The sequence below is a fragment of the Thunnus thynnus genome, chromosome 12 (genome assembly GCF_963924715.1).
Source record: "Thunnus thynnus chromosome 12, fThuThy2.1, whole genome shotgun sequence".
Taxonomy (NCBI): domain Eukaryota; kingdom Metazoa; phylum Chordata; class Actinopteri; order Scombriformes; family Scombridae; genus Thunnus; species Thunnus thynnus.
This window is the reverse complement of record NC_089528.1, coordinates 1310965-1334512: the sequence shown is the minus strand read 5'-3', so window position 1 is coordinate 1334512 and position 23548 is coordinate 1310965. Positions and strand designations below refer to the sequence as shown.

The window sequence follows — 23548 nt, the reverse complement described above, 5'->3', positions numbered from 1 at the left end:
TGTGTGTGTGTGCGTGCATGCATGCATACATGTATGTGTACAGTACATGTGTTGAGAAATCTGATGGATTTTTTGGTAAAGATCAGTCAGTCAGGAAATCAGATTAAACATCCACTCACCTCATAAATAAATTTGACACATATATTAGTTTTTTCGCTTGAAGACTCATATCTGTCATTACTGACAGGAAGAGATATCTATCTAAAATCAAATGCTGTAAATGGAATTACAAGGCAGTGGAAGATGTCTGTTCCTATTGCAATATACCATCAGCAAAGTCATCTAATAGACCTGAATAATGAGATTGGAAGTCTAACCCACAGAGAAACAGCAGGAGCTCTGATTGGCCAGCTGTGGTGTGTGTCATGAGTGAGGACACGCAAACACGCTTCAGAATAAATCTGTATTTGTATCTGAGAGAAGTAATTTAAACTAGTTAAACATACAAAGAAATCCCTGGTGCTGGAGCATTAAAACACAGGACTGACCTCAGCAGGCTCATCTACTGCAGAGACTAGAGACTCAGCTGATGGAGGGACTGTACCAGTTTACACCGTGTGATTGATTTTATTTTTAATCAGTTATAAGGTCTGAAAATATCTGCTTATAGATGGATTTCAAAGTGCAAATAAAATGGCCTTTAAGTTAATTAAGAACACATGATAATTGTTTTTTTTTCATAATATGTTGTCACTATATTATGTAAAAAATTGTGAAACAATACCACATGAAACAATACCATCTTTTTGGATTTCAGGAACTCTATATATATTCTATATGTTACACTTAATGAACTAATATGTTCTCTACATTTTTTCAATCTATAATATTTTATTTTGATTCAGTGACCCTAAAATGCCTCTGTGGTGTGTCTGCAGAAACTGATGGATGAAGTACCGCTTGGTGACAAGGTCCCACGCAAGAAATAATGAACGCCTTACTTCCTGTTTCCTGTAGTTGTGATCATGACAACCATCCAACCGAAAACTCAGCTACAAGAGACAAAATGGCAACAGTTTCCTTTATGTTTTGGATCTGTTTGTTTTCCTACGACAGTGTAAGAGAGTGAGATGTCATCTCTGAAGCTCTGCCGGAGTGCTTTTAATTAGTTTCAATTCATCAATAAGATATTTCTGCTGATTGGAAGATATGACAGCAGCTTTACACCATCAGCAGCCTGTATCACAAATCAAGTTCAACTTACTGAGTTACCTGGCTTCACTGAGCCCAACATCAGTGATGCTGATAACTGGTATCATAAAGCTAGTTATCAACAGAGTGTTAATTCCAATTTACTAATCCAACTGAACTGAGCATGAGCACCAATCACATGTAACATCAACACAACTAGAATAGAACAGAGAGAAATAGAAACTGTTAAATTACACATTCAATACATTTCCATAGCTGGAGATAAGAAAAGTCAATTTTATTTGTATAGCACAATATCACGAGTCAAAAAATTTGCCTCAGGGGGCTTTACAATCTATACAGCAATACAACATCCTCTGTCCTTAGAACCTTGATTTGAAAAACTTTGGAAAAACTCACACCATTCACACACACAAAAAAAACAGACAGCATGAAAAAACACTTGAATAAATTAATGCTTGATAAGGTCTTTGAGGAGAATGTTGCATATATAATTTGCTGGGAAATACAGTGGATATACTTTTTATTTACAAAGATCTATTTGAGTGTTACAACTTTTAACAGTCTCCAAGTTGCTTCATCTATCTGTTATGGCTAGGCTAATGAACTCAAGTGCAGAACACCAAGGCGAGAGGCAGAGAGCAAATTTGAAAGACAGTTTTTGCTGGATTGGCAGCTGGGAACCTGGGGCTGAGGCTTGGGCTGGTAGCTGGGAACCGGGGGCTGAAGCTTAGACATAAAGCTGGGCTGAGAAGGGCAGAGGGAATGCTGAGGGGGAGCCAGGCAGAGTGCTATCCAGAGAGGAGGGAATTGTGCTGAGCCGATGAGAAAGACAGACGAGACAGAGGGTCTGAAGACGGGGGCTGGAGTCATGCAGGGGCACACTGCAGGCACACGGAAACAGTTATTAGATAAATGCAGATACTGGCAGAACAGTAGCTAGACTCAAAGGCGTGATTAACTGTATGAACTAGTCTATGATCTGGCCATAAGGTGGAGGCTGAACCAGGTATTTCTAGTGATTCTATTGCTCTATAAAAACTGTCTGTGTTGCTCTTTACTACTTGTCACTTCAGTACTCAGTACTTTGATGATTGTCATGTACCACAGGAGTTAAGTAAACCTAAATAATATGAAATAGAACATTTACAATAAAAGCATGTAAAATATATTCCAAAGTGAAAAAAAATGTTCCACAGTTGACACATTTTTTCCCAATGTTCTGAGTATATGATGTAGTCAGGCTGTGGACAGGTTTTGATCTGATCCTCTGAACTGAACTTGCTCTGTAGCAGTTAGTCCTGCAGCACAGGTTATCATGCTGCTGCATAGGTATCCTGACTAAAAGTTAAATAGCTTCATGATACCAGCAAACCTGAGTCAAGCCCAGAGAAAGCTGGAAAATTTTCTTTGTAAAATTGGCCCTATGTGTTCAGTTACATAGTAACACCATGAAATCCAGTGCTTACTGGATATTTCACACTATTTGTTGCATATAAAATAAAATACTGTAATTGTACATGATAATTGTACATACAGTACTTGACATGTGAGTTTTGTAACAGAATCAGTTTAAAGATATTAACAGAATTTACAGATGAGTTTTGCTTTGCATTCATTGTTCTTGATGAGACGTTGCAGATGATGTCCTACCTTACAAGGTAAAGTTACTGTGAAAGTGTTATTAATATGCAGCTGTATGCCCAACTAAATGAAGGTGAACTCATGTTGAACAGGTTTATAACTTGCTGATGATGAAAAGCTACAATTGCTTTCAATACCGTAACCACTTTGTTTCATGAGAGTGTTATTCTCAAGAACATATTGTTGGAGCTGGTAGATACAACTCGGAAGTGTAAATCTCTGTCAGGGTGCATGTTGTGTTCACATGATTTTTGGTATTTTACATGGCTAAATTATATAACAATGTGTTCCTGTTATTTTGCCAACCTATGTGCATAAAGCAGGTAAAAGACATAAAATTTAACAATATGGTTAAATGAAATCAACAACCAAAAACATCGATCAAAATAGTTACAAAAGACATTCTGCGGTAACACTGAGTATCACACTGAAAGCTTCACAAATGTATGTTTATGGCAGGGCTGTTTTATTATATTACATCATACTGTACATGTGGTGTTGTTATTGTGTCCACTACCTGTATGCTTCAAATGTACAGACACCATCTTGGTTTTCCCAAAAGGAACCAATAAATTATTTAATGCAGTTTGTCTCCTGTACTGAATGTACTCTGTGGAGTTTTCTTTCTGTCAATCAGTCTGCAAATTTGAAAAAGTTTAAAAATTTAACAAACAGCAAAACTGATTTATTACTTTAAAGTTATGTTTAGTAACTAAGATGTTTATGTGATTATAGGATCTTTATAGTTATTCTGATGGCATAAATTTTAGTTTTTAGAAATATGAGACAATCTTGAAAATTGGTGCTTTCAGCCCATTCATCTCAGTATCCTTGGGTCGCCTTATAACTGTCTGCCATAGTGTTTTTATGACACTTTTTTTCTTCCTTTTTTCATTTTTGTAGTAGTTTTAGTTTGTTTTTTTATGTATTTTGTGTATTTTAATATATATAATATGATGAATATGAGTTTAATTATTATGCTGTAATAATGGTAGTGGTCTTGTTTGCTCTGTAAACTCACCAAAGTTCCAACATAAAAACCTTTGTTGTAATGGCAACAGAAATACCACAAATACTACCACCGCTGTGTCTAAATTATACAAACTTATCAACAACAATGATCAATCCATGTCTCTCCCAATAGCAAAATGGAAGAAAGATCTATCTATATCACATAACACATATAACACATTCTCAATGACAAATAAGCTCAACCTGCAACTCATTTAATAAACTTAGCACTTCGTGTTTAGTAGATTATTTCTTTGTTGTAACACTGGAAAAATGAGGCTTGTCATCATTGGAGGCAATCTCAATGCAGAGAGATATCGAGATGAGATTCTGCAACCAGTGGCAATCCTATATCTCCACAGTCTGGGACCGAACTCTATCCTCCAAGATAACAACGCTTGCCCCCACAGAGTGGGGTTTATCAGAGACTACCCCCAGAATTTGGGAGTGAAGAGGATGAAATGACCTGCTAGCAGTCCTGACCTCAACCCTATTGAACACTTGTGGGATCAGCTTGGGCGTGCTGTTCGTGCCAGAGTGACCAACACAACCACGTTGGCTGACTTGCAATAAATGCTGGTTGAAGAATGGGATGCCACCCCACAGCAGTATGTGACCAGGCTGGTGACTAGCATGGAAATGAAGCCAAGAGAAAAGCCAATCAAGAGGCAATGGCAGGCACTGACTTAAATTGACATGTATTAATGTCCAATACTTATCTATTTTAATTAAGATACAAGACTGATAACTTTAGTAACATGATGAATTCACTTGGCATGACAAAAATCTTTTTTTTGCTCTGTTTTGCTTACCACTCTCTCCATGTGCTTGAGTCCAAGATGGATTGAGTAATGTGAACTATACGTTTTTAATTTGTTGTCACATGATTACTTTTGTTTATGGTTACCTAGATAAAGGGGGTGGCTCATTTTACCCACTGGCTCTTTTTACCCCAGATCATAATCGGCATGTTAAGCATACCACAGAAGTCTGTCTTTTAAAAGAAAGGGATATGAGACGTTTTTATTCAGATGTTTTTAATTCATCATGTTTGAAACTTTAGAATGATGATATGTACAGTAGTAACATGTTCTGTCTATCTTTCATACATTTAACTTTTATTTTCATACAATAATTGGGATTCAGGAGGGAGAGCGTGAGCAAGCATTCTCAATGTGATAATGTTTCAGTTTTGTGACTGGTAGCCTATATTCTTTTTTAAATTCAATTCTGACCTTGGTAATCAAGTTATATTTTTCACTGTGTTGTCCACATTTATATAGCTGCATGAAACAACAGGGTAAGAATGACTGGGGCGAAGTATCTAACATTGTAGTTTCACCATGGCAGACCCACGTCAATAACACCCACTGTCACATAATTAGGTAGCCCAGTGTAAGTGCAGTCAGATTCTCTCAGCACCGCAGTTGTCTTGTCCTAAGTCCTTATGACTTCTCCTTCACATCTTTCCTTGACCTTGTGACATTTTCCATCGAGGTCAAGGAAAAGTGGTTAGGAAAAGACAATAGGAGGGACTTTTCAACCACAGTCTCAGAGATTCTGGTTTCAGAACAGGTGATAATCAGTTCAAGCAACTGAGTCCAATTAACCCTGAGTAAAACACATGCATGAAGAGATAAAAAGCCCTCTTCAATGGAATGCAGATAACACGATTCATCATGGCAACAGGAGAGAAAAGGGCTTGATCCTCCCACTTCTCCCCAGTTGAACTGGAAATATTAATGAATGCGTATACAGCATATTTATATTCAAGAAAAAGTAATACTGTAGCTGCAGCAAAAGAGTGTGAGCTGGCATGGCAGAAAATTGCTGACCAAGTCAATGCGTGAGAATTAATTGATAAAAAAAGAAAAGTTCTGTGTTAAGTGTTCCACTTATTCAATATGTATGTGATATGTATGTAGGGGAGACCTGGGATGGTTGTAACATGGGTTAGTTGTAACATTTTCAATTTCTCCAATCTGTAACAAGTTACAAATCACCTGATTCACTCTGCACATGCTCAATTTAGTCCTTGTTCCACATGTGAGGAAGTAGCACCCTGTGGCAGACACAGCCAATTCTACAAAGAAAAAAATAATTTTGAGGTAAGAAAGTTGTTGTTTTTTTTCCTGAATTTATTTTTGTGATAGCATTGCCTGCTTTGTAGATAAACTCATCAAACTTAAATCATGTTAATTATGTGTCTGTGTAGATATCTTTCATGAAAGTTGTTATTGACAATGTTTTAGTAGCTGTAAGGTAAGCTAGTTCATGGCTACAAGAGTCTGGGTTAGTTGTAACAACATGTGAAAAAATGTTACAACCTACCCCAAGCAAAAAAATAATTGTATTTTCAGTCTGCAGGGTTCCCCTTAAAAGGAGGAGGAGAAACTCAGGGTTAGTTGGAGAAAACCTGCCAGCGAGCAGGATAGCTTCACAGAGTCACTGCGTTAACTGACCCCAAGTTTAATTTAGCTCTCTTTCTGAAACTGGACACCCAGAGTTTCCCTCATCTCAGGGTTAACAAACTCAGAATTTTCACTAAACCCACTTTCTGAAACAGGCCCCAGGTTTCTCTCATGATTGTCAATGTTTGTCAGGAACAGGCTGAAACGGCTGAAATGTGTGAGTGATTTTGCTGAGAATGAGTGTTGTATAGGCTGTGAAAGTTTTCAAGTTAGCTGCATTTTCTTACCTAATGACTCAAGTTCTTTTGAAGATCAAAGTTTTATATTTAAATGTAGTTAGTGTTTTATTAGTGTCTGATTATGATTTCTGAATGGAAAAAAATAACACTAAAACACATTTGAATGTTTTAAAGACTGACAGCTTTTATACTTTTCTAAACTGACATTGGAGTCTAGGGAGTGCTTGTAGAGAACGTTCACCTCTGAACAGGTTTCCATGTACTTTTGGTTTATATGGAAAGTTTATATTTACTCAGGAGTGTTGTGGCAATACTTGGTACTAATAAATGCTGATAAACAAAAATGCAGCAATGTTTAGACTTGGTTACTTCAGTTACTTGTAAGTAAATTACAGAATTAATATTTTTTGTCAAATTTGTGTGTTCATGTTTTATACTGTATATATACAATTATTCAAACAGGATTTGGCTTTTAAAAGTAAATGCAACCCAGTTTCTTTGTACTTCTCTGAAATACTCAGTCTTCAGTGGAGTGTAATGGAATTCATGTTTTCTCTTTTGAGGTTGGTTCAACTCAATTTCTTGGCTATGTGATGTCAGCTGTACTCAACAATGAATCAAATGACTATGTGTAATGTGACAGGTTGTGACTAAGCCATTTAAGGACTAGCTGTGCAGCATTACAGAACTTTTTTTGCATCTTTTAGCACATTCACATAATGCGTATACAGTCCAGACAGTAAGTATTTGGACAGTTACACATTTTTTGTTCTTCACTCTCTGCTTCAGCACATTAAATTTGAAATAAAATAATGCATACTACATTGAACTGCCAAGAAACAGCTTTAGAGTAAATTTATATATTTATAGAGTATATCTATATATTGGCTGGCAATTTTCTATATTTTTCTTATTTCCAACAAATGTCATATGCAGAGCCAAACCAACAATGAATTCATCCTACTTAGGAGTAGGTAAATAACAGACTAATAACTCACTTGCGCTATATATCACAACCTTGACTTTAAACAGAAGGTCTTTCAGAAATTTACAATGTAGCAGAAAGTCAAGATGGTGTGATGTATAGCACGACAACCTAGCGAAGCTCAGTGTGTTCCCACATCTGCCATACAAGGAACTTCTTTCCTGAGTGTAAAAATATTTTCGCTGTTATTACTCTTTAGATTCAATTCTGAACAAGCTACAGCGGTCGTTGCCTTCGAGTTAAGGAACACGTCAACCAGTGCAGCTGTGTGACTCATTGAGGTATTTTTAATAGTTTTTGGACAACGGAGGTCTAATGCACAGAGGAATAAGATATATCAGACTTATCAGAATAAGATATATCAGACTCACCCTATTTACACTACTTTTAAGAAGGCTAAGTTCATTGTTGGTTTGATTCAGCACACAAGATTTGTTGACAAGAAAAATATAGGAAATCATCAGACTTATCCAAAGTTTAGGGGTTCAAAAATCAAGAAAAGTCAAGAATGCTCTCCAGGATGTAGGCGGACATGTTTCCTTGTCAAAATTCAAGAGAAGACTTCATGACCAGAACCTCAGAGGGTTCAGCACAAGACGCAAACCCCTGGCAAGCCTCAAAAACGTTCTGTAGAGTGATGAAACAAAAACCATGATGGAAAGAGAGGGTGGAGAAAAAAAAAAGGAACAGCTCCTGACCCAAAGCATAGCACCTCATCTGTCAAACATGGTGCTTCTGTTATGGCTTGGGCATGTATGGCTGTAGAACTGGCACACTGGCTTTTATTGATGATTTCACTGCTGCAACGCATTGGCACAAGCCAGTTTTATGCATTGGCCCCTGGTGACTTGAAGACAAGATTTTTGAGGTTCTGCACTGGTGTTGATTTCTTGGTCTCAGATGATATTAAGGTGGTGTCGACAGTTGAGACCAGTTTCATTATAAGGCCACTTGGACGTATATGTAGGATGCTCTAAAACTGTCTGCCAGCTACAATCAGTTTCCTGATTTCAGTTCCACTGTCTGGATAATTGACCATGAATCAGTCATGATGTCCAACATTGTTGCAGTGTGGATGTTCTTGCTCTTAAATGTAGTGAGACAATTCTTTTCTCACACACAGACTTACACTTCCCCACTTTTAGGTTTCAAATGTTTATTATGTATTCATTAAAAGCAATATTTCCACATATTTCAAAGACATCTATGAGGAAACTCAAGCAACATTTTATGAATATATTTAAATGAGACACTGCTCTACCTTTTTGATATTATGCAAGATTCCCAAAATTGTTTCAATGTGATTATCTTTCTAAAGCAATTTCTACTGTCCATACTCACACAAGTCGTTGCTCATATTAAATTGGTCATCTCTAGTCATCCCATATCATACCATGAAGATTAACAACATGGAGGCAGACACCCAACATTCATGTAGTTGTAAATTCCTGCCATTTTGTAGCAAAAACACACCCACAGAGATTATTTGGCAATGTATATAAACACGGTTTAATTAAGAAGCAGTCATATCAGTGCAGGACTGGACTATTTATCAGTTGCAGTGATTTGCAACTGATAAATCCTCCTCTGCAGAGATTCCTCTGTCCTGTCAAGTAATTACAGTTTCAGTTTTGCTTTTTAACTGCAGTCCGTAGTGACATTATTGCACGCATGGAAGCGTTTCCATATAGTGAATGCACCCCCTCTAATCATTAAAGTAAATCATTAAAAAAATAACATTTTGTTGTATAATAAATTAGTTGTTGCCTGATTGGACCGATAAGAATACCATTATGTGCAGACAGGAGTTTCAGTGTTAATGTGTTCGGGGACTTGATAGTCAGTTCTTCATGGAGGTGAACTCTTTAGTTCACCATTTAAGTAAATCATTTTTCCCGCTTTTTCCTCTGTTTTATTTGTCCAGGTTTGGAGATTTCTGTTTCTGGGATTCTTTGTTAGTTAGGTTTATATATGTGCTATCTACAATTTATTATTATTATTATTTATTAAATTCGACCAGCTCTTATCATGGCTGTCACTTAGATACCGGGTCATTTCACTCAATTAGGAACCTCCCTAAGCAAAAAAAGACTATTCGACGGTAGCCTTTGATCTGAGTTTATGTGAGTTTCACCCTCTTCTTCTGGCAGTTGGCATCCATAAGTGTTGCATTACATAAATTCAACAAAACTGCAAAGTCATTTCCTGTTAGGGCATTGGTCAAAACTGCAACATACAAAAGTTTAAACCATGGCTGACTGGGACTGAAGGGGCCATCTGGAGAAATTAGTGGTTATGAGAGGCAACCACCACCAAATAAAGCCTGTATTTAACACCGATCCAAAAAAGCAGTCATATCAGTGCAGGACTGGACTATTTATCAGTTGCAGTGAGTTGCTTTTTTACTTGATATGCTGCATTTTCCATCCAAAGCCAAAACTACTCAAGAAAATTTCCAAGTGTTCAAGATTCAAAGTATTACAACTTTTATTTGCTTACATACATTTCCACATTAATCTTAAATTTTAATTTATGTAGTAACAGGTTCTATTGTAGCTACTCAACAGTGGGTTTATGACATTTTTCTCATATGCCAGGATTATTAAGTTAGTCCGTGCGTCCCCAGGTAACAGGAAAGGAAGGAAAGAGATTGATCTACTTGTTTGTAACACTGGTGATGCACTAGAGCTTAAGTTGTAGTATTTATAGCACACTTATTCAGGATCACCTCACCCGGTAAACAGCAGAACACACACTGTCATGATGTAATCTGCCATTACTGCCAGTTTACAGTTTTAAATTCTTGCTGAATACCAGACACTGAGTACTGTCTTTTATATAAGAGTTTAACTTGGGGACAAACTCTTTTATATGATCGTCAACAAAACAGGAAACTAATTTGTGAGCAGAACCTGAGACTACTGAACTTCCACGAGGATTCAAAGGATTTCTGTTTATCAGGTAAGATATACAGATCTGGCTTTATGATAATATTTTATGACATTGTGATGATTTTTTTAATGTAATATTTTGTTGTGTACTTTCATTTTGAAGTTTCTGTGTTGGAAGTTCAGCATGTGTGATTGGACACTTATATGTTTATCGACCACTACCAACTTTTTTTTACCATAACTGTGACAATGTGCGATTGCTAGTGACAACTCTCTTTAACTCTTAAACAGTTGCCAAGTTGTTGTTTTTTACATTAATGATATAAAAACAACACTTATGGATAAAGGGAAACATTAAACATAAAGCAGTTGTATGATGAGGATGATAATTGGGGTCTACATGATAGGTGTAGCCTTCTGAATCTTTGCTGGATGCTGAACACCTGCTCTGTAAGTTATTTCCAGTAGTCATGATATACTGATTTCAGGCACCCGTGTCTAAACATGTGTTGATCATATAAAAATGTGTTATTCAGTTCAATGACTCTTTCAAACAGTAATAGTCACCAGAGTGGTGACAAAATAACCCAACTAAGAATACAAAAACTTAACGGCATGGTGATAAAAATAAATAAATAAATAAATTCAAGTTTGAATTTTTATTCAAGTTTGAAGATTTATGATGACTATCATAAATTGGAGAGTACCCGTTTATGTTTTGCAAAGTTGTTGTATCTTGTCTGCCACTTCCAAGCAGTGCAAGATCCTGGTTTTCTCTCTCTGGAGCTCCTCTGGACTCACTTGGCCTACCAGCTTGGCAGAGAAGTGGATCAGGTCCTGCATGAAGAGGCCTACAGCCCCTCTGGGTGCCGGAGGGATCTGGGTCAGAGTGCATGAGTCAAAGTGAAAGTTGATGTTCTTGGCCCTGGGGAGGCCTGGTCCTCGTTCCTCAATCCATGTCAGAGGTCTAGAAGGGCACAGATGAAATGAATGTTTATATGGTTCTTAAATCCTGTAATTTACCTGTCTCTACATCTGGAGTTGACAACCAAGGGTTAGGATTAAGCCCCTTTCACACATACAATCTATCCCTGAAATGTTCAGGAACATTTCCTGCATGGGGTCATGTGTGAATGGGAGCAGGGATCAATATTCAGGGAAATCTGTAGCGCCAGTTTCCCACCTCAAGACCCAGTAACATTTCAGAAAAAATGTCGGTACGGCTGTGTTGTGAATTAAAGCAGTAACATTGCAGGGACAAGCATGTAAAGGGTTATGTCCATCTGACAAAAGACACTTTCACCTGGAGCAAGCGAACCAATCACAAGACTTGACATGTGGGTGACGTACTGCGAGTTGGGTGATGCTACGTTCTGGCTCATCTGTTTCCAACATGGCAGCTGCATCACAAACTTTATCATATCACAGCTAAACAGTGCACAAACAAATATGTTTTGGAAACATTTGAGGCGAGAAATAGGCAATGAAATAACATAATCTTGATTCATATTTGATCAGGACGGCCTAGTTTTGCAGTTTGGCTGCGGCCCGAAAAGTATGTCCTATCGACTTTGATTGAAAATGTCTTTGACGGGATGAAGGAAAGATGTGAAGGAGAATTTATAAGGACTTAGGAAAAGGGTGCTAAGACAATCTTTCTGCACTTATACTGGGATACGTAATTATGCAACAGTGGATGTTATTGACGTGTGTCTGCTGTGGTGAAACTACAATGTTCCGAAGATGGACTATAAAAAGCGCATCTTAGATACTTCGTCCCGTGTGTTCTTAATGTATAGCCAAATAATAGCCAAATAAATAATGTAGACTAATATAATTCTTACATATTTTTTTAGATTTTCATGTGGAGTGAATGTCCAGGTTTATACAGTGAAACAGTTTGTAATAAAGCAGCCCTTCTCAGGATGAATCCTGAGCTGCATCACAGCTGTCGGGGCATATTTTTTTTTAAATAGCTAAAAGTCCAAACTCTGTCTCCTCTGCAGAGATTCCTCTGTCCTGTCAAGTAATTACAGTTTCAGTTTTGCTTTTTAACTGCAGTCCGTAGTGACATTATTGCACGCATGGAAGCGTTTCCATATAGTGAATGCACCCTCTCTAATCATTAAAGTAAATCATTAAAAAAATAACATTTTGTTGTATAATAAATTAGTTGTTGCCTGATTGGACCGATAAGAATACCATTATGTGCAGACAGGAGTTTCAGTGTTAATGTGTTCGGGGACTTGATAGTCAGTTCTTCATGGAGGTGAACTCTTTAGTTCACCATTTAAGTAAATCATTTTTCCCGCTTTTTCCTCTGTTTTATTTGTCCAGGTTTGGAGATTTCTGTTTCTGGGATTCTTTGTTAGTTAGGTTTATATATGTGCTATCTACAATTTATTATTATTATTATTTATTAAATTCGACCAGCTCTTATCATGGCTGTCACTTAGATACCGGGTCATTTCACTCAATTAGGAACCTCCCTAAGCAAAAAAAGACTATTCGACGGTAGCCTTTGATCTGAGTTTATGTGAGTTTCACCCTCTTCTTCTGGCAGTTGGCATCCATAAGTGTTGCATTACATAAATTCAACAAAACTGCAAAGTCATTTCCTGTTAGGGCGTTGGTCAAAACTGCAACATACAAAAGTTTAAACCATGGCTGACTGGGACTGAAGGGGCCATCTGGAGAAATTAGTGGTTATGAGAGGCAACCACCACCAAATAAAGCCTGTATTTAACACCGATCCAAAAAAACAAAGACATGTTCAACTGGCAACTGAAACTAAAAATATTCTAGTTTCTGAAAAAATAACTTCAACCTACAACTGGGCCTCACTGTCTGGAACCTTAAGACAATTTTGACAAAGAGAAACTATTTAATTTATTTAAAACATGACAAATGCAGGCAGATAAATCCTCTCTCACTTGTTGTCAGCAGTAAGCAGCTTTGCAGTCATCTTGCTGTAGTTGGTACCAGAGTCCTCCTCTATGGTTGCTGCAATTACTGACAGCTCACCAAACAAATCAACCAAGCAGGTGAGGCGAGCAATGCCAGAGAATGCTGGAAAACCAAATCCAGGCTTCAGAGGTCCACCTTGAACAAATGACAACATACAGACATTATTAATACATTTCCTAACAGACATTTAGCTTAAACTCAAACCCTAAAGGTGTTTCTTTTGCAGTATTTTAGGAGGACTCTTCACATCAGACTGGTGTTAATGTCACATTAAAAGACATTGATAGAGCTTAAGAGCTTTTTTAACACACGGTACAGCATGGCCTCTGATTATCTGGAAAACACCATCACAGCAATGAGCCATATTCCAAAGTGAGATGAACAAATTTGGTTAAAACTATAAGTATGTAGAGTAACCACAGAGACACACATTCCTGTCTCTTACCAGTAAAATGAAGAGTTCCTTCCTGCAGGATTTTCCCCTCTACCTCTTTCTTCAGCTGTTTGTAGTCTTCTGTCAGCAGCCCTATGTGTTCTTCATGGAGAATCACTCCTGACACAGACACACACACAAAGTTTACTGAGATAGTAGAATCAAATGCACAAACGGTTTGTTGGGACCCCAGAGCTGATCCAAGGTACCAAGTACTGATTTAGTGGTCTTTTAGAAAGTGCAATCAGGACACTGTATCTTCACCCCAGATAATTTGCCTTATAGTGGAAGATGTTGTTCATTACCCCAAAAGATACCACTGATCTGAATTCATTCACTTCTACTGCTAAGGAGAAGGATTAATGCTGAATTACTGCACTCATTGAACCCTGCCACTGAATGCCCTATTTGAAAGCATTTCTCTGAAATGTCCCTCCTGACCTGCACGTAGTACATACATGTGAGTACATCCTGTTATAAATTAGTATTACCTTTTTCCTGGGCCAAATCCCAGAGCTCCACAGCAGCCTTGTAGTTCATAGTCATGGGATACTCCACACAGACGTGTTTCCCTGCCTGCAGAAAGGTTCTAAGGAGACAGGAAGGCAGTTCAAAATTAAAACAACAAAAATTCTGATAGAAACTGTAAGTTGTGCATTCTGAAAATGTCCATGGGAAAAATAGATTTTTAAATCAGAGAACATAGCCCTAAAGTTATAGTGTCTGGTGTAATAATGCAGTGAAAAAAGATGCTCAGTACACCCTAATGTTTTTTGGACACAACATTTGAGATATCATTACCACACTGGCACACAGAGAAAAATTAGCATTCATTTGAAGTCATGCTTATGTCTACCTGATATAGTCCCATATTCACTCTCCTCTTTGCTCTGTTTTGGGCCTAACTAAATCCTCAGAAAAAAATTATCTGGTTGTTTAGCTGCTAAATGCTCCACTATCTTCACCAGCTAGTCCCTAATGTTGTCCCTAATATCTGCTGTTTCGTGCTGGACAGGTAGTGTACAGTGGGTTAATTGAGATTGTTCACTGAAAACTGCTGCCTGCTGCTGCTGGGCACAAGAATGGTGAGAGGGTTTGTGGGCCAGAAAACCAAAACAGGGAGCTAAAAGGAGGACAAAAAGCTGGGATAGTCATGCAGTCATTTTTCTTGTTTTTCACAAGTTTCGCAACCACCATAGGTTCTCCTACACGCATAGAAGGGGAGGGGAGGTGTATTCAATTGTTTGCAATCTGCAACCTCACAGATTCTGACTAAAACTTTATTAGAGCCGTTTTGCACAATGTGACGTGCAATAAACTTACACACTTATAGATAATGATACATATAATGATATAGCACATTTTCTGTAAATTCAATGAATAATTAAAGCTGCAAGCAGCGCTGAACAGGCCCACACACCTTGCACGTGTTGCAGGTAATAGTCCCGCCTGTTGTTTCCCCAATGACTGGAAAAGTTAGGGACAATATGTTAGCTTAACCTAACCAGGCTCACTTAAGGTGGACTGACCTTTAAGGTGGAGCCGCTATTGTCATTTTTAGTGTCAATCTCAGCTGCTCTTAAACAGACAACAGAGAAATGTCTGACTACTGGATGCCTCTGTTGGTTATGCTTTTCATTTTGTCACACATCTGTACGCATTTATTCAATGATTGATTCACTGTACTGTATTGTAATGTATTGGCAACACAGATTAACTGCAGAAACATTCTGCAGTTGTTTTTCTTGCATATTACCTGATGTTATCCTCATGGGACACATTCTCAGTGCAGATGAATGCCACGTGAATGTCTTCTGTGCTCACAGCCTCTTCTACTGAGATCTGGCTCACCCCCTGCTGACTCTCCAGGCTTCTCCTGTTGACAAAAACTTGTCAGGATGTCACTGATGGGAATGCTGCTTTGATCAAAGACACTGTCACAAACTGAAATGATATGGATACAGTATAGTGGACTATAGACGTTAATTCATGATGTCTGACAGTATTGGTAAGTGTGACTGTCCATTTTGTGAAACTGCTGCTCCCATTTCACAAGTGTTATGTGGTGAAATAGCTACATTTTGAAGAAGCCATTTTGCAGGTCCAGTAGTGTGATACTGCACTGGAAACAAATGACACTCAAGCTAAAAAAGCCAGTTAGTGTTTGTCAATATGAACTGTATTTAGGTCCGCACCAAAATTTTGTAATGACATGCATTAATAAAAATAATGTTTCTGGGTCAATGCAATATATGTTTTAAGACCATATGGGACTGTAAGGTACAAAAATAGAAATGTACACTCAGTTTATCAGGTCAATCCAGCTAAAACTACTGTAGGGATGGGTATTGTTAGGATTTCATCAATTCCTGTGTCAACAGCTTACGAGTGTTCACGTCGTCGGACAACTCAAGAAGGTTGTATGATAACTGAGTTGGTTGTGTGTGAGTTTAAAATAATGTGCATTAGCAAAATTACATTGTGTCCATCAAATTTGAGTTCAATGACAACAGACTTTGGCTCATTTGAGGCGTCCATGTATACTTGTTTTTCTGGCACTTTCGTATTATTATCATAGACAGTCCAGACAGTATTTGTACAGTTACACATTTTTCTTCTTCAGGCTCTCTGCTTCAGCACATTCAATTTGATATACCTAAAGTGCCATGTTTCAACTTTAATTTGAGTAGGTTTACATCAAAATAGAAAGAACTGTGTGGGAGATACAGCTCTTATAACACATAGTCACCAACGTTAAGGGGTTTTAAAGTAATTTCTTCTGTCAGCAGTAAAACATTTTCATCTGCTTTGTCCACAGTCTCTAATCCACCACCAGTATGTCTTACATGACCACAGCGCACTGGTTTGGCTAATAGATAGCTAAGATATCAGCCCTCCCTCCCAAACCAGCCCCTCCTCCCTTTATCAGCGGTACCTGCAGGCAGGTCTTCTTTCTAAACTTCACTCAGTATTTTTATGTCAAGAATATTATTTACGTTATTGACATTTTAGATTTGTTACCAGTGAAATATTATTGAGTTTTTATGGGGACTTGCTGTTGGAAACATTTAGTTATATTTAAAATATAAATCAATTCTAATCCTGTTCTGAATTGATTCTTTTTTAAAACATTTTTAAAGCAATTCTTAAGTAATGAAAAAGAACCAATAAGAGAATTGATAAAGAACCAATAAAGAGTTTTGATAAGATTAGTGAAATGCATAAAATCTTAACGATACCCATCCCAATAACAGAAGCACCACCATGTTTGACAAATAAGGTGCTATACTTTCACTCATGAGCTGTTCTTTTTTTTCCTCCACACTTAATACACTTTATACCACCAATATGACATGACATTGTTGTGTCGAATTGTTGCAGAAAAAATGTATCAGAGCAAAAAAACTCTCTCTTAATAATAAAAAGGGAGTCAGAGGTCCAAACAGCAAAGTGTTCTTTTATTGCCGGCAAAAAAGGGGAACGAGTAGCACTTTTTACAAAGAACCAAATCGCTCCAAAGGTTTTCCTTTGGGGCATCTGTTTTTATGTCCTTGGGTCGGCTTAGGCCACACCTTATCATCCACCCTCCCTAATTTTTGACCCATTATTATGTTACTTTTATCTCTGTCACTTGTTGTTGGTCAAAACTCTTCAAACCAGGTTTTTGAGCTGTTTGTGGATATGTCCTGGCCTACATAATTCTTCCTGATTATATCCAATTTTTATATATAAGTATTGGGAATCATTTTACACTATTATTGCCCAGTTGTCTTCTGGCCTTTTATTTTTATAAGTTATTCTTAGTCATTTTACACCCTTATTTCTTGATCTCCTCCAGAGGGTATTTTTTTAAAAGGTGAAGACTTTAATGCAGACCCCAGCAAAGTAACATGTAATACAAACACACTCAAATTTCTCCAGTGTATGATTATGATTCTTCTACTGTGCCTCTATACGTACAGTGTGATTAAATATGGTTCATGAGATTATAACTACACCAATACAAATTGTATCCCGCTAGCCCTTATTGCTTATAAACTTATAAAATCAATCTGCATAGCTTAATATTGTCTTTAAGCACACCAATGACATTTAATGAAAATACACCACAACATGGCATAAGGCCATGTTACCTATGCCAAAGATTTTGGTTGTGTTTATCTGTGCATGCTGGGCAGCATGTGTTACCTGGATATGAATCCTCTGAGAGTGAGTTTCTCTGCAGGACTGCCAGACAGTGGAGCTAACATGTCTCTGATCCTCACACAACCTGCTGTGCCAATGCCAACCACCACTGCTCCAAACATACTGACTGAGAAACAAAGAAAATAGACGTGAACAAATATTTGAAAAATGTGTGTATTCATCTTTAATCTTCAAATCACTCAATCATCATCCCACAGCCTTTTTTCACATTGAGTCACATTGCAAGTACACACAGAATCAAGCACTTTAACTGTATCATTTTGAAGTATTTTCAAAGTACCTCATATTTTAGTAAAGAATCCTTTTCCACCCACAAATGTAGGAATTTTACTTTAAAAATACTATAAACTGATCATGTAAAAGTGATTGATTCTTTGTGTGACTACTCTAGAACAGAAACAAATCAGCCCCCTTCAGGAATTGTGGAAAGTTATGTTTTTACATGACCTCATATTTCAGATTGAAAACCATTTGTGGGCACAAATGGGGTACTTTTACTTGTAAATTCCCCAAAAAAGCATATTTGAGATTTTTGAATGAATTTGCCTCGGTATTTTTTCCTTAAGTGTTGTAATTATGATCCCAAATTAAAGAATAAACTTTACTTTAAAATGTTTTATATTTAATTTAGAAAATACATGTAACACATCTCTGTGTGTATAATCTGATAAATCCCATATGCTTGTATTCATTTCTCATGTTTTTTTTTTTAATAACATCGTATTTTGAAAACCAGACATCATCTATGTGTATCCATGTGCTAACTTCGTCAAGTCTGCTCCGTCTGCTCGCTCTGTATGGGTTCAATGGCTTTACCGTAAATGTCTACGGGTGCACTCCAGTTTTAGTGGCGGCTGGTTTGACTACAGAAATGTGAATGACAGTTAGCTTGACCGCAAATGATGACTGAATGTGAGGACAGAGATAACTGTGTTGCGCGTAAAAGCGCTAACGTTGTTAAAGATAGTCCTTGAGTAACAAACTAATATCCAACCGGGATTTCGATTCTGACATTACATAGTCTACAGTAAACCTCCGCTTAATGGACATTCTTTGATATGGACGGAATGAATGAGGCAATGAGCAGACAGAGAAACTCAGGGTTTGTTGAAGAAAATCTGCCAGCGAGCAGGTTAAGTTCACAGTCAGTTACCGCGTTAACTGACCCATAGTTTAAGTTACTTTCCTTTCTGGAACTGAAAACCCAGAGTTTCCCTCATTGCAGAGTTAACAAACGCATTAAATTTCACTACACCCGCTTTCTGGAATAACAGTTAAACCCCAGGTTGACAACAGAGTGTGTGATGGCGGCAGCGGGTGGACGAGCATTTACTTAATTACACTGTGAGACACAGATGTGTTACATCTGTGTGACCCTGTTACTCTGTTATGATGATCATTTGTGGTAGGTATTGTAGGTATTAATGACAAAACCGAGCACAGCTGGCATCAATCTGATTTCAAATTTAATCAGAAAACCAAAGTTGTGCGTTAAGCAATATTCATGCAAATGACAGTAGAAACTCGTGTCGATGTGAATGGGGACAGTTAGAAGTGACCTGCAATATTGCCATGTTCACCGACATTCAACACCAGAGTCACTGGCAGAAAAGAAAGACATGATGCTGTTTCCTTACCTGCCTTTGTTTAGCTCTTCTGTGTTAGCTGTTATTGTTGTGAGTAGCTGCGTAGAGGTCACCTCGCTACAAATGACATAACACGGAGCGAACGGGCCAGTGCCTGAATCCAAATGTACACCTTCTGGACGATGGATATTTTATAAGAGCCGGATACCGGACCAAATATGGCGCCTATTCGCTCGGCTGGTGCATGCGCCAAAAAAAGTTCCTAGCTTCCGGGCTTGCTTCCGTGTTGTGCGGACCACTGAATGTGCGCAGTAGTGTTTCGCCCGCTGGCTCCTGGCTCCTCTCCTCCTCTCGTCTTACGTCTTACCTTTGTTCAGCGAGTTCGGCCAGCCGCGGGTTGGTGTAGAGGGTTTTCAGTAATCTCTTGCGGTCTTCTCATGCGAACACAGTTCTAATGTTTGTTTTTTATATAACTACCACGCACCATCTTATAGTAAATGTGTAAATATTTACTCCTGTGGTCAATGGTTTATTTAAATTTAGCATTATCACTGCGTTCCATGTAAATATAATTTTGATAACAGTAACAATAGAAAGAAATTAATTAAACATTTATCCGAATGAGTCTTTTTCATATAATTTTGAATGATTCAAACACTCACACAGTAAAATTATGTTCTACAAACTGTAGAAGACTGCTCTGACTTGAATAAAAGGCAATCTGATCACGAAAGTTATGATATTTACCATTTAAAGACATTATTATTATTATTGTTTTTATAAATTAATTTGTCCTGTTCCAGAGTGACAATGATCATTACTATTAACTAATGGTCATTATTAAATTAAAAACTTCTCCATTTTTGATAAACATTACATAGTCTGTATGAAGATGACTTAATGTTATTCACACAACTAATCAAAGCAGACAATAGATAGAATCAAAACATTTATTGGGCTTATAATTCAATATATTTGATGAAATCATACATAATACAGCCAATATGACTGGCTTATGCACATGTTGATGATGTTGATGAATACACAAAGTAAATACAGACATGGCAAACTAGTCTGGCTGGTTGTAGTCCTGTCAGAGCTGGGGGCTGAGGCTGCAGTCTGACCAGAGGAGGGATGCATGGAGGTCTGAGGTGAAGGATGACCAGAAGGGATGCTGGAGGGACAGAAGACAGTACAACTGAATGTGATATACTGAACATAAACTGTCTGTTTATGAACCAATGGCAGTAAAAGTTTCATTCCTCACCATGTTACACTGAAGGACTGAAGATAAGACTAGTTCAAGGAGACACAGGAGCTTTTACCATGCTAAATAAAAAAACACAGACAAGCAAAATAAACATAACTAAAAACAACTTACACAAAAAACACTGCACTATGAAATAAACACAAGTGCATATTTACTTGACAAGCAGCATCCGGTCCATTAATTTAATTTGACAGGCTTACATTATTAATTTCTAGTTGACATTGTGAGTATATGTGATGTGCTATTGTGTGTAGCTTTGTATTTTGTATTATGTGTCCTGTGTGTTCTTTGTTTTGTACTGTTTGTTATTGTGTTATTGTGACCTGCCAAAGGGACTGCAGATGAAAATTAGCTATAAGCTAACTCTGGTACAGTACATCAAATGGTAACATTTATGTTTAACACTGTACATGGTCCCAATAAATACATACATACATACATACATACATACATACATACATACATACATACATACATACATACATACATGCATACATAAATAATCCAGATCTCCCGATGATGTCACAGAGTTATTGATGTATCCATTCGTGATAACAAAGAACCTTTCAGTTCAGATCAGGCTGGGTCTCTGCTGACTTTAGAGAAGATATGCACAATCCAGTGAGATTGACAGCACTCATCAGTATAGATCAGCTGTGGAAAAAGCATGATGCTGCACTGAAACTATGTACTCACACAGTGTGCTATCCTCATCCTGCAGCCATCAGACCTGGAGGATTAGAGGCCCAAGTGAAGGCCACTGCTGAGGGTCAGAAGTGATGATGAAAAGGGTGAGCAGGTATCTGCTATTTCTGTAGCTCCAGCTGCAGCTACTTCATCCTGCTGTCTGTGAATCTGCTTTTACCAAGAAAAAACATAATCACATATATAAAGCACATTAATACATTCACAAACATATCTATCAGTCCTGTTGCTCCACATGCTGCCCCAGTTCTTCAACAGCTGAATGGACCTGAACTGCACTGATATCAGGCAAAGAAAGGCAGAACTTAAGCATTTTGGATTTACTGAACCTGCAGCCTGTTATCAGAACACAGGAGACAGACAGGATGAGGGGTAGGGTTTGAGCCAGGGGCGCCGGATTCATTACAGAAGTGCGGGGGCCAAAAAGTTTCTGTGTTCGTGTGTGTTTTGCGGACACAGACGCACTCCACATGTGCGCACTAATAAATATGGTTGCAGGGTGATAACTTTCAAGAGTTGTGAATGTTACCGCTGTGGAGTGTTTTTCTGATCAGCCTTTAAACGCAATAACCTGTTACTCCAACCGGACTGCTGGATCATATTTCATTGTCTCACCGACGCACCAAAACGCAGCCCCTTATTGTTTTACACAGTACTGCTTTTTCACCATAAGGGCTTCTTTATTACTAACAATTCCACCATATAAACCTGGAATCTGTGTGCAACAGCTGACCTCTTTATATAAACTCAATGGTGTAGATTAGTAGCAGAACACAGAGCATTAGCCAATTATCGTCAGATCTTGACTGATCCTTTTTGTAGTGACTTGATTTCGACAAAACAAAAAACAGCCACAGTGAGGGGCTGTTACCGAGATATGTAATTGACGCGTCGTCATGCGGCGGCTCCATGTAGTAGCCTAAATCAAACATCTGCGGACTTGCGCTTAAGATGTATTTATTTACCACCGTGTACCAATAAAGCATTTGCTATACACACACTTACACCTATAACTTGCATAAAAACAAACAAAAAAGGCTTAAAGATTAGCCTCTAAACGACGGTCAAAAAACTGTGTGCTTCTCCCGGTAAGCAGCACCCCTGAGAAGTAATTGCCTCTTCTTCCATGCATTTCCATATGCGGCTGTCCAATACGTCACCTACTGTGGCAACCAGGGAATGACCGTAACACATACACACATAGATACAATGCGTACATGCGCACATCACTCTGTCAATTTAAAGTCGCACTTATCGTGTCTGCTGCTGCGTGATGCTGCAAGTGTTCAATAAAGTAAAGGAAAGAATCTGATGCACAGCAGCTGTGAGCAACAAACAGAAAACCAGTACTGATGTTTCCGCGAAATCCCGGATACAATCAGTGACACCTGAACATCAATGTTGAATTCAGACATTAATCTGACATGTCTCAGACCTGCCTGAGTCATATTAACAGCTGTATTTTGACATTTGGCATTTCAGTAGATTATGTTATAGATGCGAAATACTAGAGAAGTAAAAGAAGCAAAAGGAAGTTGGTTTGTGATTGTGGAGAGCTCTGTGTATGTGCGCATCTCTGCTAATTGAAGCCACGCAATTTGAGGCTTTTGTGCTCTCTGCAGTTTTCATTACGGGCCAATCTGTGTGCTGAAATGTGGAGAAAAGCCTGAAACACTGTAAACAGCAACTTCACTGCCTGTAATACATCAATGGCCTGTATACGTCTTGTTATGAAATGCGCACTTTTTACCGTAAGTGTCGCAGTATAGGGGCATTTGAGGGGACAATGATTCGCATGCATGAGAGAAATTAAATGAAAATAACACATTTAAATGTAAAAGGTCAATAACTTAGTTAAATCTCAGTGTGGACATGTATTCCAGAAAAGTAAAAACAAAATAACTCTTATCTTGTGTCAGTATCAGTCTGGAAAGATGCCAGATCAGTTTCTGACAGCTCAGACAACAAGGTGCAGAATTCCCACACAAATCATTTATATAACTCACATGTCAAATATTACTGAGTTGCATTATCTTTTATTTATCGAA

The 23548-nt window shown here is 37.9% G+C and overlaps 2 protein-coding genes and 1 long non-coding RNA gene across 7 annotated transcripts in view; 1 reads left to right on the top strand and 2 right to left on the bottom strand.

Annotated features, from left to right (window-relative positions):
• rnf31 (ring finger protein 31) overlaps positions 1-3381 on the top strand; it is a 42651-nt gene extending 39270 nt beyond the window's left edge. Inside the window, exon 24 of the mRNA XM_067604786.1 lies at positions 879-3381. Coding sequence (XP_067460887.1) covers positions 879-929 — 51 coding nt within the window. The 3' untranslated portion in view covers positions 930-3381. The remainder of the gene's footprint in view (positions 1-878) is intronic.
• blvra (biliverdin reductase A) lies at positions 1414-19821 on the bottom strand. 4 transcript variants are annotated; one of them, XM_067604785.1, is made up of 8 exons: positions 19577-19820; positions 17922-18045; positions 15490-15609; positions 14225-14322; positions 13746-13853; positions 13267-13435; positions 11135-11300; positions 1414-2036 (listed from the first exon to the last, which is right to left on the bottom strand). In XM_067604785.1, exons 2-8 carry the CDS (start codon positions 18038-18040, stop codon positions 2022-2024), a joined length of 795 nt encoding a protein of 264 aa, XP_067460886.1. In that variant the 5' UTR covers positions 18041-18045; positions 19577-19820; the 3' UTR covers positions 1414-2021. The 4 variants fall into 4 exon arrangements, with proteins under 4 accessions (XP_067460886.1, XP_067460884.1, XP_067460885.1 ...); XM_067604783.1 differs by having other exon boundaries at positions 11041-11300; positions 19577-19819; XM_067604784.1 differs by lacking the exon at positions 1414-2036 and having other exon boundaries at positions 9912-11300; positions 17922-18041; positions 19577-19821.
• A 669-nt stretch (positions 19822-20490) lies between these two features.
• LOC137193368 (uncharacterized) lies at positions 20491-22684 on the bottom strand. 2 transcript variants are annotated; one of them, XR_010930790.1, is made up of 4 exons: positions 21492-22684; positions 21283-21391; positions 20793-20854; positions 20491-20699 (listed from the first exon to the last, which is right to left on the bottom strand). It is a non-coding gene; the product is annotated as an uncharacterized lncRNA (long non-coding RNA). The 2 variants fall into 2 exon arrangements; XR_010930789.1 differs by having other exon boundaries at positions 21291-21391.
• Positions 22685-23548: the final 864 nt, after the last annotated feature.